General features: G+C 52.1%; 1 protein-coding gene across 1 annotated transcript in view; it reads left to right on the top strand.

Moving 5' to 3' along the window:
* ABTB2 (ankyrin repeat and BTB domain containing 2) overlaps positions 1-18,793 on the top strand; it is a 179,751-nt gene that overhangs the window by 132,263 nt on the left and 28,695 nt on the right. The window contains exons 2-3 of the mRNA XM_059931367.1: positions 298-444; positions 7,111-7,324. Coding sequence (XP_059787350.1) covers positions 298-444; positions 7,111-7,324 — 361 coding nt within the window. The remainder of the gene's footprint in view (positions 1-297; positions 445-7,110; positions 7,325-18,793) is intronic.

Genomic DNA, 18,793 nt, shown 5'->3' with positions numbered 1-18,793 from the left:
CTTCTCAGGTGCTAAGGCATACCGACTTCCTATGTACGTGCTGGTCTGTTCTTTTTTTTTTTTTTTTTTTTCAAACCTTGAAGAAATGTAACCCAGACTTGTTTAATATTCTTTGTTCTGACAAGATATAAAACTGTGCCGAAAACCCTGCTTCTCCAGAGAGGTTTCTCAGAGTAACCTGGACAGTGGGCTTCTGGGCTAGTCCTCAGTTTGGCTCAAATAAAACTCTTTCCTATTCTTACTATTGATTGTTTATTGATTATTTTCACTGACACTGTCCGCCTTGTTTCCCCACAGGTGTCCTCTCCCTCCCTGCGTACTTCAGTCCCTACAACGGCGGGTCCCTGGGCCACGACGAGCGCGCCAATGCCTACGCCCAGCTGGAGCTCCGGACCCTGGAGCAGTCCCTCTTGGCCACCTGCGTGGGGAGCATCTCGGAGCTGAGTAAGTGGGGCACCCACAGTCCGCTGGCTCCAAGGGAGAGGCGGGGAAGAGCCCACCTTCTGGGTCCTGGCTTCCTCCTCCTCCTCCTCCATGCTTCTTGCCTTCTCTGAAAGCCAGAGGTTGCAAACTGGTGGCCCACAGACATGTGTGCTTTAGTTGGCAGGTGCATTTAATCACATCCAAGTTTGGATCTCTCGTTTCTCTAGAGGAAGCAGACAATCTGGCACTGCTGCGCCCTATTCCTGCATGGCAGCAATCAGGGGGAGCTGAGTGGCAGCTAAGGGGGCAGAAGGCATTCCCTACATTGCCAAATACCTCGGTCTCTCGTAGCTGGCCTGTCCCATTTATTTATTTTACCTGCCTGGCCCCAAGGGCTCTGAATTTACAACCAGTATTTGAAAGAAAGCACCTCCCGAAACCTCATCACAGAAAAAGAAAGGAAAAAGCGGAGCTTCTCTGGCTGAAGGAGGACCTGATCAGTGACCTCAGCCCTGCGGTGCCCTGGGCATCTCCCAGGACCTCAGGGCTCTCTGGAACACAGCGGGAAACCCCTGGGTCTAGGTCATTACTGTTTGACAGGTGTTTCAGAAGATCGTGTTAGGAGGCATGAGATCCCCGTGTCTCCCGATCTCTCCCTCCCATTATCCCAATTATTTGAGAAATCAAACTGCATGCTCCTCCTGGGGTCATGAGACCACCCAGCGGAGGGTGGGGACATGTGCCAAGGGTCGTATAGCACACAGTGTGGAAACAGATGGAGTTTCACTCTGCTCCAGCCTTTTCCGCTTGTGATTTCTTTGAGGTTTCTGGCCCCCGAATAGTGAATGGCAAGCCATTCTGTTTCTTTAGGACACAGCTTCCTCGCTTCCTCCCCCCACCCCCCCATCTTCCTTCCCTTCCCAGGACAGGAAGTGAAGGTGCCTGGTTCAAGGTCACAGAGCAGATTGGTGATAATGCTAGGACAGAAAGCAGCACTTTGAGCTCTCTGTCTCCTAGGGGCATTCCAGCATGGCCACCTGGGTCCCCTGCCTCTTGAGGACCCTGCAGGAAGTGGGCTTGGGTGTACAGCTTGATCCCCACCCCCGGGGAATGTCTCCTGGACAGTGGGCTGTCTTTGGGGCTATGCGCAGTCTGTTTGGTGAACTCTCCTGGCCTGAGGACAGTGAGGGACACACTTAGGCCTCAGTCCACTGGAGAACACCTTGATTTTGTTTTGCATTTTGAACATTAAGTGAGCACTTACTGTGTGCAAGACACTGTATGAAGTGCCTTCATCACGTGATCTCATTTACTGTGCAAAACGGCTCAGCAAGCTATGTCCTGATGAGGGAACTGAAGCTTAGAGAGGAAAAGTCATTTTCCCCAAGTCAGGTTGCAAATAAGAATCAGAAAGGGGGCTTGACTCCTGCTGTGTCTGACTTTAGCAAAGCTCTAAATTACTTAGGGCTATGGGCTTCGTAGACATGACTAGCAGCCCAGCCACCAGCATCTCAGGGCAGCTGAGGTCAAGATCGGAATCTGGGGACTTCGCTGCTGGCACAGTGTTTAAGGATCTGCCTACCAATGCAGGGGACACGGGTTTGAGCCCTGGTCCAGGAAGATCCCACATGCCGCGGAGCAACTAAGCCCGTGCGCCACAACTACTGAGCCTGTGCTCTAGAGCCCGCAAGCCACAACTATTGAGCCCTCGTGCACCTAGAGCCCGTGCTCCACAACAAGAGAAGCCACCGCAATGAGAAGCCCACGCGCTGCAACGAAGAGTAGCCCCCGCTCGCCGCAGCCAGAGAAAGCCCGTATGCAGCAACGAAGACCCATTGCAGCCATACATACGTACATAAAAAAGATTGGAATCTGATCTTGACTTTTATCGTAGAGCCTTTTGTTGTAGTGGTCTCTGTGCCCATTACAATCCATAGTCAGGCACAAGGCGAGCATTCAGAAACTTCCCTCAGGGGAAAGGCTTGTCCTTACCATTCAGCCCAGGGACCAAGTCCAATCAGTTCTACCTTCTAAAACTATCCCAAGTTTAAGTTTGCCCCTCTCACCACTTCCAGGGCTACCAACTCAGGCCAAACCAGGGATATTTAAAACCCAAATTGTATTATGTCACTCATCTACTCAATATCCTCTCAATTACCCCGATGGCTTCCCAACACACTCAGTGAAGTCCGGGATTGGACATATGATCTGCCTTCCTCGTCTTCTATTCTTCTCTTGTTGACTGTGCTCCAGCCACCCTGGCCTCCTGGCCTCCTGGCTAATAAGATCCTCCCACCCCAGGGCCTTCGAACTAGCTGTTCCTCTGCCTGTGACCTTTTCGTCCAGTTGTCCAAATATGGCACGTTCTTAAAGTCTCTGCCCAATAACACTTACTAGACAGGCCTTCCCTGAGCACCCTGCAGAGATTAAGGGTCCCACCCTCGTTCTCTGTCTCCCATCTTATGGCTTTGGTTTATTCAAAGCACTAATGGACACTTGGCATTTATTATATATTTACTTGTGAATAGTTGGTCATCTTTCTCATGTGATTAGAACTTCAGCTTCATGAGAATGGAGACTTTCTCTATTGTATCCCCTGGTGTACGTATCGCTAGTGATGAGAACAGAACCTGAGCTGTGTATTTGTGTGTGTGTGTGTGTGTGTGTGTGTGTGTGTGTGTGTGTGTAAGTAAGAATAAGTTCTCTATCATCCAGGTTTTGCCTCCTAAAACCCACCTAGGATTGGTCCCCATCCTGGCTCAACCACTTTTCAGACCAAAGGGAAGAAGGATCCCCAGAGCATCTTTCACCGACAACCAAGCAGGCTGTATCATGCGCCAAGATGCCCGAGCTCCCTCGCTCTGAAACCAGGGTTTTTGCTAATCGTTGTGAAGGAGGGAGGAGGTGAAGGTGGAGGCAGATATTGCGGTTTTTCTCTTCAAGACTAAAGAGCTTAATGAGGCTAGTGATACTTGGCGCTAAGCACCTCGTACCTTAGAGTTTAGCCCGGCTTTAACACCCGCTCTCTCCCTGCACCCGGCCAGGACCAGCCTGCCAGGTAGGTCAAGAAGTCTCATTCTTGTATCAGGTCCATCTGCATAGGGAGCTCGGGCACTTTTATTTTCCTCTGTCCCTCTCTACCTATGAGAAGATAAATGGAAGGGAATAAGAAATAAACAAAACACTTCTTTTTAAAGGGAGCCAGATGGTATGGGCCTCATTTTGGAGACAGTGCTGAATCCCAGGCCCTCCCCTTCTCTTTTTATTCGATGGCTCCTGATGCAGGTTGGACAGACCAGAGGGAAGCCATAGCACCTCTGCTCAGGGCTCTCGTGATTAACAAGCAGGGAGGGCTTGTTTCTCCATACTTGTGGGTGTTTCTGGGCTTCAGACTGAGGTCTCATCAAGTTTAGGATCCATTGATTCTCAAGTACAAGGATGTCTCAGAAGCAGCTCTGAGTGCCCAGCTCTACCAAACCAAGAGCACAGCCCCGTTGGGCCACAGCTTCTGAAACTCACTGTGGTAGCAGGTCAGGGATGGTATCCCCCCAGCTTTGTTGCAAACTGAAACTTTTATAAAATACAATAAAAAGGAACGTTTCGAAATATGAAATAAAGCACAGGTAAGATGCAAGCCATTTTATTTTATTAATTAGATTAAATAGGCATAAAATCACTCTGTCAGATTGCTCTGGAAGTTTTTCCAAGCTCACTCTCAGTTTCTGAAATGAACTTCTGAACCAGTAACCAGTTTGCAGACCTGTCCCAGTTCACAGACCTGTCCCAGTTTGCAGACCACACTTCAAGTAGCAATGTCGCAATGGTCGAGAATGTGCGTTTGGGACACAGGGACCCCAGTTCAAGTCCTGCTTGTGCCACTGGACAAATCACTTAATTTGTGTAGCCTGTGTCCTCGTCTGTAAAATGGAAATGCCTCCCTTATGGGGTGGCTGTAAAGAGATTTTTTTAGAGATTTTGTCTTATCTTTTCATGTCTATCTTGAAGCCTAGAAAATAGAAGGTGACAGGGAGGAAAATCCCTCTGGGAGAACATCCAAAGCAAGTGGCTGTCTTTGCCCGTAACCTGGACTTGCAGCGCAGCTTAAGTTTTTTAGATGCCTGATTAGAGTTGTCTGCAGGCATCTGTCTCTTTGGTCTTTGAGAAAGACTGATAGCCCGAAGCTGGGCCTGGAGCAAAGTGTCCGGGGACTCCACCTCCAGTCACCATTCATGCTGCTGCCTTCATGGTTTCCCGAACCTTCGGAAGGCCTCTCTGTTCCTGGCTTCCCTTTTAGGGAGCTGTTAGGAGGTATTCCTATTCCTTCCTCGATCTTCTTGCCTGCATCCTGGCTGGAAACGTGCTGCCAAGGGTTCTACACCAGGAACAACGAAACCATCTTAAACATCATTAATGGTAATGACTTCTACCTTGTCGAGTCTTTGAAATGATAATTCAACAAGATTTCTTTGATGCTCTCGAGGACTCTTTGAATTCTCCTCCTTGTGGTCCTGTGGTCATGCCAACAGTTATGACATTTAGACCTGGAGAAACGGGAGCCAGGTTTCAACTTATTGCAGCCAACTTAGCTGTACAACTAGCTGCTGGGAGACGGCTTGGCCTGGGGTTGTTGATGCCAGTTTCTACTACTACCCAGGAGCCCAAGGGCAGGGCTGGACTCCTCCTGTCCTGGGAAATGCGGGACAGTGCTTGACTGCAGGCAGAGGTCCTGGAAGGAAGAGTACCACGAGGTGGCCTGTAGGATAGAGGATTAATAACAAAAGACAGTAACAATAATGGTGATATATTTAACTTTACCAAGCACTTACTCTGTGCCAAGCATGATGTTAAGTGTTTTACATTGGTTATTTATTTGAATCCTCAGGATTTTTAGGTTAGAAACGATTATTTCCATTTTACAGATAAGGAAGCCAAGGCTTTGATAAGTAACTTACGTAAGGCACACAGGATAGAAATAGCAGAGCCCTGATTGGAAGCCAGGCAAGTCTGAATTCAGAATCTATGCGCTCATCTGCTTACCTGGTGATTCTCAAACCTGACTGGAGATTAGATTCACTGAGGGAACTTTTACAAAATATGGACGCCTGGGTCCTGCCCCAGACCAATTAAATTAGATTTTGGGGGATGGGAACCAGGCATCAGGAACTCAGTGCCCTCAGCCCTCTTGGCCCTGGGGTCTGGCAGGAGGCACCCAGGCAGCTGAGCTACAACTGCGGGATGGACAGAGTCCGCTGTGTAGAGAGGAGTGAGGACCTGGGGGTGGCATGGAGGGCTGTTTCCCAGTGGAGATCTCCAATTCCAGGGCTGTCATCGTCCCTGCTTGGAAACGAGCATTGCCGCTGTGGCTGTCATGGGAGAACTTGGCAGCTAACGAGCTCAAGTCAAGCCCCAGCAGAAGTTGTATTTTGAATGAAATGAATGTGTAAGGCTACTTTTTCATTCTCCAAATGTTTGCTGAGCACCCATTGTGCCGTAGAAGCTGTGCAGGGCGCCGGGGACACATGGTATAGAGTCCCAGACCCAGAGGCTCTGTAGGGGAGGTTAACGGAATAAGTGAATGAACTGGTCCTGTTGAACGTTGAACAACACTTCACCTGCCATATTAAAATCTACTCGTTTCTCCCTCCTTGAGCTCAGCCTCATCCAGCGGCTTTCTCTCCAAGGGGTTATCTGTAAGGGGCAAGCTGACCCACAGGGGACGCCCCCCTGAGTTCTCAGGCCTGAGAAGAATGGAAGGCGCCACTTTTCCTAGAAAGAGGGGCCCGCAGGTGCCTGGGGCCATTTCACCCATCCTTTCTCAGCATTGTGGCCTCACACAATGATGGGATGTTTCCTGTCCTGGGCTGGTGGGGAATTGAAAGGACTCAACTGGGGAAGAAACACAGCACAGGATATGGGGACCTGAGGACCCTGCAGACTTCATTAGGGCAGGCCACGGCCTGGGTCCCAGTTCAGTTCATGGACTTTGGAGTCCCACAGGCCTGGATTCAAATCTAGACTCTACCGTTCACTGGGCGCCGCGGCATCCCTGTGACCAGGGAAATGCATGGTGTCAGTAAATGTTTGCTTACTGGATAAGCCTCAATTTCTTCGTCTGCAAAATGGGGTTCCTACTCGGGCCCCGGCCTTGTAAGGATCAAATTAAATCCTATTTCTAGAAAATTGAACACTCAGCACATAATAAGCATAATGGATGGTGGTGGGAGTTTTCCTTGAGGCCGTGGAGAGGGAGGTCCCTTTTCTGCGGAAGTACCTGGACTTTGCACCAGACAGCACGGGGGAGAATCACCATGCAGCCTAGCACAGGAATTGGAGGTTGGGAAAAGAGGCCCAGGGAGATTCCTGTGGTCAGAGCTGGGGGAAGGGCCGTGGGGTGATGGAGGGAGTGGGGATGTTGGAAAAGAAACCGTATTCGCCTAAGTTCCGGTGGGGCCGGGCCCTACCAAGTGTTTCATTCAACTGTTAAGGCAGGACTGAAAGTGAAAGGGAATCTAAATTGCTATCGTGTGTCTGGGTGACAGTTTGCACCTCCCCCTGCTGCCTCTGGGTAAATAGTAATTAGGCATGCAGGCTTAGCTGCTCCTCTAGCTAGCAAGATCCTTGGAAGAATGTGGGCTATAAACTGAGACTTCTTCTTTTTCTCCCCCCCTCTCCTGCCCTCCCCCGCAGGCGACCTGGTCTCCCGCGCCGTGCACCACATGCAGGGGCGCCACCCGCTCTGTCCTGGCTCCAGCCCCGCCCGCCAGGCCCGCCAGCCACCCCAGCCCATCACCTGGTCCCCTGACGCCCTCCACACGCTCTACTACTTCCTGCGGTGTCCACAGATGGAGTCCATGGAGAACCCCAACCTGGACCCCCCGAGGATGGCCCTGAACAACGAACGGTAGGGATCTGCCTTGGGCCGCACGCCTGCTGGACCATGCGACACAATGTGTGTTGACTGACCGAGCGACCGATAAGGCGGAAAAAGAGCCCTGGCCCCGGCCTGTGTGCCTGTGAGGAGGCGGCCTGACACGGGCGGCGGCTGCGAATTCAGATGGATGAAGGCCTGTCCCTGGGGTGCAGCGGGATTTGTTCACCCTGGGCTGATGTAGTGTGGGGTCGTTGAGTCTCAGAAAGTGGGCTTTGGCCTCTGTCTCGCAGCTCTAGCATTTACTACCTGGGCTCTTGGAAATTCAGTTGCCTCTTTTATAAAATGAGGTATTCACACCTACGTAGAAAGGTGGTAGTAAGAATCGAGTGAGCTAGTGCTCTCAGAAAAAGCACTTAGGACAATGTCTGGGTGGTAATTGGCCCTCCATCAGTGGTGGCTGTCACCTCTTTTGATGATGATGATGTCACGTTATCATCATTCTTGTTAGGAATTCTTAGGCACATTTTGCCCTGTTCACTCATTTTATAGATGGGAACGTCATGTCTCTGGCAGGTTATTTGATCTCCAGCAGGTTAGTGGGTAAATAGCCCCAGGGTCCAGGCCTGCTGGCCCCCAGTCTAGTGCTGTCCGCGGAGTCCCAGCCCTTTCCCAACTGGGGAAAGGGCTGCTAAGAACAGATATACAGGTTGTATACACTGCACAAGGGGACGCAGTGAGGGGCATGAGTGGGGGGCACACGTGGAACCATGTCTGCCTGAGGACAGGGTGCCCATTCTAATTGGTCTACTCAGAGGGCCACCTTTTTTCAATTTTCTGCCCAGAGAAGATGCTTTTTTATAATTTGTCCAGTATATATGCTAACAGGAGCTTCACCTGGAGGCCACCACATGGCCACCCAAGGCAGGGTCTGTCCACAGGCTCGACCCATGGCCAGGGGTCGAGGCTTGTGTAATTGAAGGTCCAGGGAGTGGGAGAGACTCGCCTTCACTTTAGGAAGCCCTGAGTGCATACATTCCACCTCACAGCAGGGCCCAGGAGAGGGGGAGAGCAGCCCAGGGGTCTCTGTGCCCCATCACAGAGGAGGGAGATCTGAGACCTTGATCCAGAGAGTGCCACTGCTTTCCCAGCCCCCCGCCACCCATTGTCTTTGGGAGGCATTGGGTCTCCTTGGTGTTGTGGTCCTCACAGCCAGGCCCACCTCTCCAGGGCCTCCACAGTCACAAAAGATAAAGATGCAAGGGTAGATCCCCACCCCAGCTCATTAAAAAACAGCCGTCGTGAAAACACTGGCAATCCTGTGGACATATGGCAAATGCTGGGAGCAGAGGATGCAGAGGCTCAGGAGTCAGGTGGCCTGGGCCCGCACAGCAACTCGGACATTCATGAACCTTGAGACCTTTGTGCAAGGTTCCAAATCTCCCTGAGCCTCAGCTTCCTCAGCTATAAACATGGGGCAGTAACGAAGCAGTTTTAAGGATTCGATGATGATCAGCGATGTTTATAGGGCATTTGCCACGTGACAGGCACCGTGCTGAGCACTTTACATGTGGGCACACACTTCCAGGAAATAGGTGCTCTTCGCAGCCCCATTTTACAGATGGGTAAGTGGAGGCACAGAGAGATTCAGTAACTTGCCAAGGCCACATAGGCTCTGCTCATAACCTCTGTACCATACCGTCTGTCATTACGAGAGACATGAAGCAATAGTGGCCCAGTACACACACACAGTAGATTCCCCGTAAATGCTACCACTGCTGTTATTATCACTGGTATCATTATTAGACCATCGTTGTCTTATTTCTTGGGGAGCTGGACAGTGAATGCAGGTGGGGCCTGACACAGAGCAAGAAGGCAGCAGGTGGAGGCCCTGGGTTTCCTGAAGGAAGCATCCAGCAGGGAGATGGGGCCAGAGCACAGGCTGTACGCCCCAGCTGTTTCTGCTTTGTGGAGAAATTGTTGTGGTTGCCAGAGCTGGCTGGGATGGAGAAAGGGCCAAGAAAACATCTGGAGGGGGTGGGGATGGGGAGGGGAGGCTTGCTTGTTAGTGGTGAGGTCCCCAAGGGTGCTAGACCGAGCCTGAGGCTGGGTCACCCAAGCAGAGGTGGCTGGGAGAGGAGGACAAGGAGCCTTCCTGGGACCTGCTGCCCCAGGCTGGGCTGCTTGGCCCTCCGGCTGTGACCGTGGCTACTGGCTGTGGCGCTGGCCAGGGTGGCGCTCTTCTGTGGATTCTGTGCCCGGAACCCCTTGGATGTCTTTGTGGCCACCCTCTGGCTTTCCTCCGGGGGGGATTCCCAGCCCCTGATGCTCTAAAACATGACATCAGGGTTTCTGTGCTACGCGAGCTGCTTGTCTGTGTGTGATTGCGATGGCTGAGCTTGAGTGACAACATACACATGAGTACGTGTTTAGATATCTCCTTATTTACAAACCACACTGTCTGTGGCACAAAGAAGTTGGTTGCAAAAGCATTTTTCCGTGAATCGTTTCAAGTGGGTGTTAGACATGTGGAAAATTGGAACCACCATCAGGAAAAAAGAATCCCCAAATTTCACATTTGGGCACTAAAAGGAGGACACCTTAAAAGTACCCAGGGGGGCAGACAGCCCGGCAGCTTTCTGGTGGCCCGGTTCCTGGCTGCTGAGTGGGTCCTGCCGTGCTTGGACTCACTCTGACAGGGCAGGCCCTGCAGGCCTTGGAGAGCCTGGCTGGCCTTTCCATTGCGGGCTGGGCCGCATGTCCCCACGAGGCACTGCCACTCCAATACCCTCAGCAGAGCCCTGGGGAAAACCTTCTCTTCTGTGCACCAAGGAGCTGGCGTTTGCTAGGGCTCCAGGGTGACAAAGCTTTGCTTTTGTGAGTCGGGGGACGTCTGTCTGTCTCTTCCTCTCCCCTCCCCCACTTCATTCCCTTGAAGTTCCTCCCTCTGTCCCATGTCTGGGACATGGGGGTCAGGTGCCCCAACCAGAATTGGACAGAACCTCTGATTTCGGGTATGATGGTGGGTTTGTAGCCTGGAGGCTTTCCGCTTGGGGATTCGATGGTTTGGGGATGTCTGGGCCCGTGGGGATTAAGGGACCTCTTCCACGGCCTCGCCTGCCTGGGCTAAGGAGCTCAGTTTGGCGGCTTGGGTTTGGCCCGTGGCACCACTGACGGTGCCGCTGCAGTCTGTGCTTATAGATTTCCGCTTTGAAGAAAGTACCCTTCTTCCCTCCCACGGGGGTTGTGTGTGACCACAAGTGTGCTGACAAAGGGCAGGCGGGACATGCCTTCAACCCTCTGTGTGAAGCTCATCCTGCTACGCCGTGAGCTGCGTCTGCGCTGGTCAGTGGGGCCTCAGTATCTCTCCGTGAGGACCGTTCTCCCCAGGGCCTCCTGCTCTGGGTTTGGAGGGAGGAGGTAGTCGTAGAAGCAGCGGGGGCTTTGCGAGGCACAAGAAGGCAGTTGAACATGCTTCCGCAGTGAGGCGGGCAGCAGCAGGGAAGAGAGCACAGGCTTCGCGCAGGGGCCTGGGCTCGGATCCAGCCTCCCACACAGGCCCCTCCACGCCTCAGGCTCCTCATCTGTAAAACAGGGCTGAGTGACCCATCAGGGAGGGCGAGTGAGATGCCACATGTGAAAGGAGCCAGCTCTTCCTTTTAAAGGGCAGCTCTACCAACTTCTGTTTCTTTTGTGCTCCACAACGAATCAGCAAGGTGCGTGTTAGCATTACCTGCATTTTACAGACGAGGGCACGTGGCCAGGGGGGACCTAGCTGCTGAGTATCTGGGCAGGGATTCGAATCAGGTCTCTCTGACCTGAAAGCCCTCAACCTTCACCATGCCAGGCTACAGCTTTCCCACCCAGCTGCTGAGACCCAGTCCTAAAGCTCTGAGATAATCTGGGTGGGTGATGGCCCTTGGGGCCACTTTCTCTGGGACCATTCCAGCCCCACCTGCCTCTCCTCTGCCCTGGGAGAGCCCCGCAGCTGGAGCCTCCCTGCACCCTCCCAGGATCCCTTTCTTGCTGGCAGCTTTGCATCACAGGCACCAGCAGGATCTCAAACACAGGATTAGTCACAGCTGCGCCCCTGCAGGGCATGTCATCACCCGGGACTGAGCTCAGAAAGTGAAAGAACTTGCTGTCAGAGATCCAGGGTTACCCAGGGAGATGGGGGGAGCCTCTTCCCCTATGGTCTAGAGGAGAATGGACAGCCACATATGGCTAAATGTGGTCCTTGCTCGTCATGCCTGGAGGCAGAGGGATGGGTAGCTGAAATAGCATCCGGGCAGAGGACATCGTCCCCCTGGGAATGAGGGGTTTGGGGAAGCGGGGAGGAAGGCTGTGTAGACATGCAGGAACAGAGGGAGGTCTGCCGGCTTGCCAGCAAATTGCTGGAGGAGAACATCATCCAGCAGAGCACACGGAGGGAGACAGATACAGCTAGAGATGCAGAGGGGGCTGAGGTAGACAGAGGGTGATCTGATTTTCTGCCTCAGAACCTCGGGAGCTGGGGTGCTCAGACTCACCGAACGGTGCTGCCAGCAGTAGCAGAAAAGCCAGATCCTTGAGGAATATCTGGGAATACTGGAAACGAAGGTGGGCTCCTTGTCCACAAACCAGCCCATCTGCTTAAGCTTCAAGCCCTCCTGGCCCCTTGCTTCCCTCTCCCCAGCCCTGCACAGTGCCCCTTCATGGAGGGAAGCTCAGTCCGAGGGCTGGGGGCCTGCTGGTGTTCAGGACACTAAGCCAGGAAGAGCGTCTGACTTGGGATGGAACCTAGAAACATCTGGTGTTCTGTTTCTCAGCCAGCAGAGCATGATCTGAGGGGAAAACTGCGATTCAAAGACGCGCATTTGAGATCAAACTTATCACTCTCTTATTTTAGATCCTTCGACCTGTCGCTTAGTCTCTCCAGAGCCCAGGTTCTGTGGACAAGTAACATTTAGTCTTCACAACCACCCGTAAGGTGAGCGCTGATGAGTTAACGCAGGTAGCACTTTTAGAATGGTACCTGGACACAGTAAGTGCTCAGTATTAGCTACTATGATGGTTAGTATCAGGCAGAAGGAATAGCATATGCCGAGACCATGTGGCAAGAGAGAGTGTGGGACCTGGGGGAGAGAGAAAGGAGCAGTGTGAGAATAAGGAAACACGGTCCAGAACGATGCCCGGGGGAGCTGGGACCTCCAGGGCCGAGACAAGGGGAGGGCTGAGCTTGTGGCCTAGAACAGGGGTCTCCAACCCCCAGGCCACGGACTGGTACCGCTCCGCGGCCTGTGAGGAACCTGGCCGCACAGCAAGAGGTGAGTGGCGGGCAAGCCAGCCAAGTTTCATCTGCTGCTCCCCATCGCTTCCCATCACTCGCTTTACCACCTGAACCATCCCCCCGCCCCGCCCCGCACCCGCCCCCAATCCGTGGAAAAATTGTCTTCCACGAAACCGGTCCCTGGTGCCAAACAGGTTGGGGACCGCTGGCCTGCTCAGTGTTTCTGTGATTGGCTGATTTTCACTTGCCCTTTCCCCACACATCCCCTCTCAGCACCTGGACCACTCTGAGAATGCAGGCGCTAGGAAGCCCTTCCCATGCTGCTGCGAGGAAAGGCACTTCTACCAGGATCCACCCTGGAGCTGTCTGGTACATGGTCCTGCACCCTGGGCAGGTTCAGCTGAGACAAGTGGCCCAGATTGCTGCTTTGTTACCTATCAGTCCCCAGTTCCCATGGAGCTATTTTTGCTCTGAGATCAAAGCCCTTTTCCAGGTGAGATCCCGGAAGAAGGTGCTGTGTGTCTAGCCCATCTCTTCGCTGCCCTGATCCATGTCATGCTGGCCAAGAAGGTTCCTGCAAGTATGTGGACAGAACTCAGAAAAACTGGAGTTGGCAAAGGTGTCAGCCCATAGGATTCCTACCCACTCCACCTGAAGTCCATACCACGACCTCAGATACTGCCCAAGGGTCAGAGGGTTCCACCAGCCTCTTGGGTCATCCCGGAGGTGCCATCTCTGCTACCTTCTAGCGGTGTGACACATCAGCCCATCTTTCTAGGCCTCAGTTTCCTCAGCGGTAAAACAGTGAAGATAATAAGATGCTACTCGGGTTAACTGAGATAATGTGGTAAAACACTCACCTCAGTGCCTGGCACCTAAAAGTACTCATAAATGGTGGCTGTCATCCCCCAGCCCCGCCCCCCACTCCCCCCGTTACTACAATGGTCATAAACATGCTTAGGTGACAGTTGGCGCCGAGAATAATCTTTCTTTTTTTTTTTTTTTAGAATAGTCTTTCTTGATTGACGTAGGATGATGTTTCTTAAAATGTGGTTCTCCAGCAGCATCTGGGTTAGTAATACGACTACAGCTAATACAATTACCACTACTACTATTGATATTACCAATATAACCAGTGCCACTACCAATAATAATAGTTAATAATGCAACTCCTAATATTACTCCTACTTACAAACACTCCTGCTAATTATAGCTAGCATTATAGAGCACATATTAAGTGACAGATACCATCTTAAGTGCTTCACTAATTAACTCACATTTCTCACTGTACTTCTGTTGATCAGCAGGGAAGGGATATAAGGGAATTACGGAGCGCCTTATGTGATTGAGTCTCCTGCCTAATGAGAGAGGCAAAAACAAGACAGAGGGAAAAAATGAGCACAAACCACCAGACAATGTAAGAAGAAGCTTGGTTGTATGATACTGCATTAGGTCAGCCCTCAGGCCCTGACACCGGCCGGGATTCAAACCCAGCTCTGCCATGTACAAGCTGGTGGCCTCAGTCGTTTAGCCTCTATGCCTCAGTTTCTTCTTAACACAGGACTAACAGTGCCGACCTCGTAGGGGTGTCGTGGGGATTGAGTTAATATATGCGAAGCACAGTGCATGGCACACAGTATGTGTCAGTCATCATCTTCTTCATCCTCATCCTCATCCTCATCCTCGTAGCCCAGAGGATCTTGGAGAAGACTGGAGTCTTTGGGGAGGTAGTGTCAGAACAGACTGGGGTTTTAACTGGGCCTTAAAGAACAGCCACGGGACACTGGGACAGGTGGGGTGACACTGGCAGCAGAAGTCGCAGAGGGATTTTGTTGCTTCAAAGTGCATATTTCATGACATATGAAATATGTCATGAAATCTACATTTCATGTACTTTTTTTTTTAATATAAATTTATTTATTTTATTTATTTATTTTTGGCTGTGTTGGGTCTTTGGTGCTGTGCTCGGGCTTTCTCTAGTTGAGGAGAGCAGGGGCTACTCTTTGTTGTGGTGCGTGGACTTCTCATTGCGGTGGCTTCTCTTGTCTCAGAGCACGGGCTCTAGGCACGTGGGCTTCAGTAGTTGTGGCGCACGGGCTTAGTTACTCTGCGGCATTTGGGATCTTCCCGGACCAGGGCTCAAACCCGTGTCCCCTGCATTGGCAGGCGGATTCTTAACCACTGTGCCACCAGGGAAGCCCTCATGTACATTTTTAAAACACAGAAAAGGTTTGTTTTGTTTTTTTTTTTAAATCATCAGTGGTGGTTGTTTATCTAGGCAAATGCTCCTAGATAAGTGGTGCTTGAGTGATTTTCCCGTGGAGACCTGCATCCTTAGAGGTGCCCTTGTGTGAGGGTCAAACCAGCGCCGCCTCCTCCAGCTGTGTGATCTGAACATGTCTCCTTACCTTCCAAGCCACAGTTTCCTCCTATGTAGAGTGAAGATCTAAGCAGTGCCTACTTCCTGGGGGCCCCCCAAGTTCTGGGGCAGGGCCCCCAACACACATGAAGTACACAGCAAAGAGAGGCCTCTCTTTGTTCCAGTCCAGATGCAGGAGGGGGACGTTTCCCCTCAGATGAGCACTTTACATAAATGGGAGGCGCCCGCGGATAGGCTGCGCGTTCAGTCTGAAGAAGTGGGCTCGTTAATCTTTTGCTCGGCTTGCGAAAGTGTTCTCTTATCAAATAATAGAGATGATGGCACTGGTGGCTTTATGCTCCTGACTTGTGGTTCCCTTAAATACCATTTCAAGAAGATTTGCAATGTTAAGCTCTTTTCTCTCTTTCCACTCCCCCCCTTTTGTGCATTGAATTTCCATCTGCTTACCCAAAATGGAAGCAAAAGAAATAAAAATAGCTATCGGGTGAATTAAGTACTTGTTTGCATGTGTTTCCCAGGCTGGTGCATCCAGTGACCTCTGAAGTGACTTGTCTGTGGTCTGCAGTACACACAGAGAGCTGTCCCTCCCACCCCCAGTCATTCTCCATCCTCTTAGCTGCTTTTTACTTTCTTCCAAGCACCCTCCTCTGTCTGAAGTTACCTTGTCTGTGAATTTGTTTACTTCCTTTTCTGCCCCCTCCTCACCCCTCTAGAAGGTAGGCACTGTGGGCCCGGTGTTACCACTGTGACCCCAGCACATAGGACATTCCCTGGCACAGAGTAGGCAGTTAAATATTTTGTTTGGTTAGTGAAATAGGCTATAGAGCCTAAAGGTTGGACTTTTGGAGTCAGAAAGACCATCTGTGGGGTCTCTGCTCTCTCGTTTACTAGCTGTGTAACTATGGGCAAGTTAATTTCTCAGGCCTCAGTTTCCCCAGCTTTTAATGGAAAATGGCTTGATCTACTTACATAGGTTTTTGTAGGGATCAAATGAGGTAATCCATTGAAAGGACTTAGCACAGAGTAAGCTCTTCATATGTGATGGCTGCTATTGTCAGTATAATTACTGTTTTCATAAACCTGTGGAGGGACTCAAATAACTAAATCATGTTTAATGCATAAATAACCCAAAACAATGGTGAATTTAAAAATCACATCTACTCAAAGTGCATGTTTTCTTTCCCTCTCATATATACCTCCTTCAATCGCTGCCCTTAATTCCCTCTTAACCCACCCCTGACTGTAGCCAGGGAATCAGGCAAATGACAGAGAAGATGAGGTAGACCAGATGGTCCAAAGGTTTAATTCAGTGAAGATAGTTTTGAACAGAGATATGTACAGACTTTGGATTTATCGCAACCCACCACCCGAGAATCTCAAAGAACTCTAGAAACTGGATTTCATCCACCCATTGGTTCAAAGACCGAGCAGCAAGTCAAGCACTCTGAAGTTAGTGATGTAGTCGTGCCCCTGGCCCCTCACTTGCTGGTTTGGCCACAGTGCCTGCACAAGACGGGCTGCCGTCGTTGAGTGTTAAGCGTGGGAGTGATATGACCTGATTTATATTTACATGGGTTAGAAGCATCTGGACAAATCTTTACAGTTTATAAAGCACTTTAAACACACGACTCTTTAGCAGATCTTCACAAGCTCTCAGAGGAAGCCGTTTCCACTCCCATTTAGAGAAGAGCAGACTGAGGCCTTGAGAGGGTAAGAGGGGTACCCAAGGTCACAGCTAGGAAGAGGCAAATCTGAGCTCAGCCGGGGAGGTCCAACGATAAGAATGCAGTGAATTCACAGTGTCAGCAGCGGGGGGTGAGACCTCCCTCCCGCCTCCCAGGGGAGAGAGAAAGACCCTGGGAACTGGTCTCCATCAGCACCTCCTGCCCAGTGTGACTTGGGCTGCTCGCTCTCAACTACTCAGGGCCTCTTCCCCCACAGGCTTGAGTTAGCTGGCTCTGGGTGGCCAGCGAGGGTGGGCATCTGTCCAGCATCCGAGAAGGAGTGAGCCAGGGATGGGGGACAGACAAAGGAAGTGGCAGTGCCAGATAACAGGGGCTGGAGAAAGAACAGGATCCCAACCCAGCTGTTGACAAGTGCCCCCGGGGCTGCCTGTTGCGTGTGATTTCCTGTCCCATTGTTGCGCCCACCCGGTCCCCACAGAGAAGAAGAAGACTGGGAACTGCCAGCCCCAGGGGTGTTTTTGTCACGGGGCCGCCACAATGCCCTTTGTCTCCCAGAGGGCGCCTGGGTGCTGGAAAGTCCCAACTCAAGGGAATGGAGTTTGGTTTCTTACAGAAGGCGGCTTCCTAGGCTGAGCTGTGGACTTTGCAGACGCCGAGGATGGGCCAGGATAGGAGCTCGGGCGATGTCTGGAGTCCAGCTGGGCTGGTTTCTGGCCTGCTCCTACTTGCCTGCCAGCCGGCTCCCCAGATTTCCCTCCTCCCTCAAGACCAACTGCCTCTGACAGCCGCTTCCTTTGCTGCTTTAATATTTGAGATTTGGGGGAAGAAAGCTCTTAAGGGGTCTGGAGTGTCCCTCTGGGGCCCAGCCCGCACCCCGTTCCCTGCTGCCTTCAGGACTGATGCGGCTATGGGCGCGGAGGCTGGAGTTGGGCAGAATGGGGCAGTGAGCGCACTGGGGCGACTCTTTTCTCCTTCATGCTCTGCCTTCCAGTTCTCCACCAGCCAGCAGGCTCAGAGCGCTTTGCGTATGGCAGTTTGGTCTCAGGAAGGACCTCGGAATCTCTCTTTTTAGAGCCAGACAGATCGCCATTGGCTAGCTATGTGACCTTGGACGTGTGTCCAAACCCCTCAAAGCCTTGGTTTCCACATTTGTGAAACACCCTTGCAGGGTGGCTGTGTTAGAGGGTAATGTTTTCAGAATGGCCTCTTGCTTACCTGGCACGTAGTAGGCCCTCAGCAAACCTTAGCAATGTGGTTTTGCTGCTCAGAAGCCAGTGCCAGCGTCCCCCCTGAGGCTGCAGTTGGGCCGTGGGTGCAGAAAGCAGGGTCAAGCGCTGGGAGCCTTTTCCTCTGGCTGGGTTAAGAGTGCACCACCGTCTCCAGCTCAGGTCAAAGCCACTAGCTGCCAGTCGGGAATCTCCACCTTACACACGTGCATCTCTGCCAGGCCTCAAGAGCCCCATGCCTCTACCTCCTCCTGGAAGTTTCTGGAAACTCTTTACCTGACAGTGTGAATGGGTCACCTTTCTGCCTTAGACTGTGGGGGGATGGGGAAGGCGGGTGCTGTGTGACGATACTCAGCTGAATCCAGACAGGAACACCTATTCAGAGACTCTAAATAAATGACCCCACCCCTGGCCCACTGCCCAGCAGCTGCCTGTTGGGTCAGTGGAGCAGGAGAGCTAAGCAATAGGGTCCTCCCAAGCTGACTTGTTGGCAGAGGCCGATCGGTGGTGGCAGTGCCCTCACCGTGATTCTGAAAGCGTGTGTTCAGAAGCAGGGACGTGTGTTTGAACAGGTTGGAGGCCCTTGACTGTGTGGCTTCCACAGGGTGAAAGAGCTGTGGTCTCTTGTCAGCCATCACAGACGCCGAGCCTGGGTGATTCTGAGTCTCTTGCATCCTCCTGCAGCAGTGAGCCCTGGGGGTAAGGTGCAGCCGGGAGGCGAAGGGAGCCACACCCCAGCCAAGCGGAGAGAGGGAGGCCTGCTTTCACCCCGCTCCATTCCCGTTGTGTGGGAAGCAGCGATCCTCTGGCCTGCCTTGCCAGCTGCCTGCCAGCCAGACCGCCACGCAGGGGAGCCTTGGCCTGAGAAATGGGCCAGATAGATGCCCTGGACCTTGCATCACTCAGAGCCCTCCCTGCTGTAGGGGAGAGGGTGGAGGCGTG

Source organism: Balaenoptera ricei, chromosome 8, assembly GCF_028023285.1.
Source record: "Balaenoptera ricei isolate mBalRic1 chromosome 8, mBalRic1.hap2, whole genome shotgun sequence".
NCBI classification, from domain to species: domain Eukaryota; kingdom Metazoa; phylum Chordata; class Mammalia; order Artiodactyla; family Balaenopteridae; genus Balaenoptera; species Balaenoptera ricei.
This window is presented reverse-complemented; position numbering and strand designations above follow the sequence as displayed.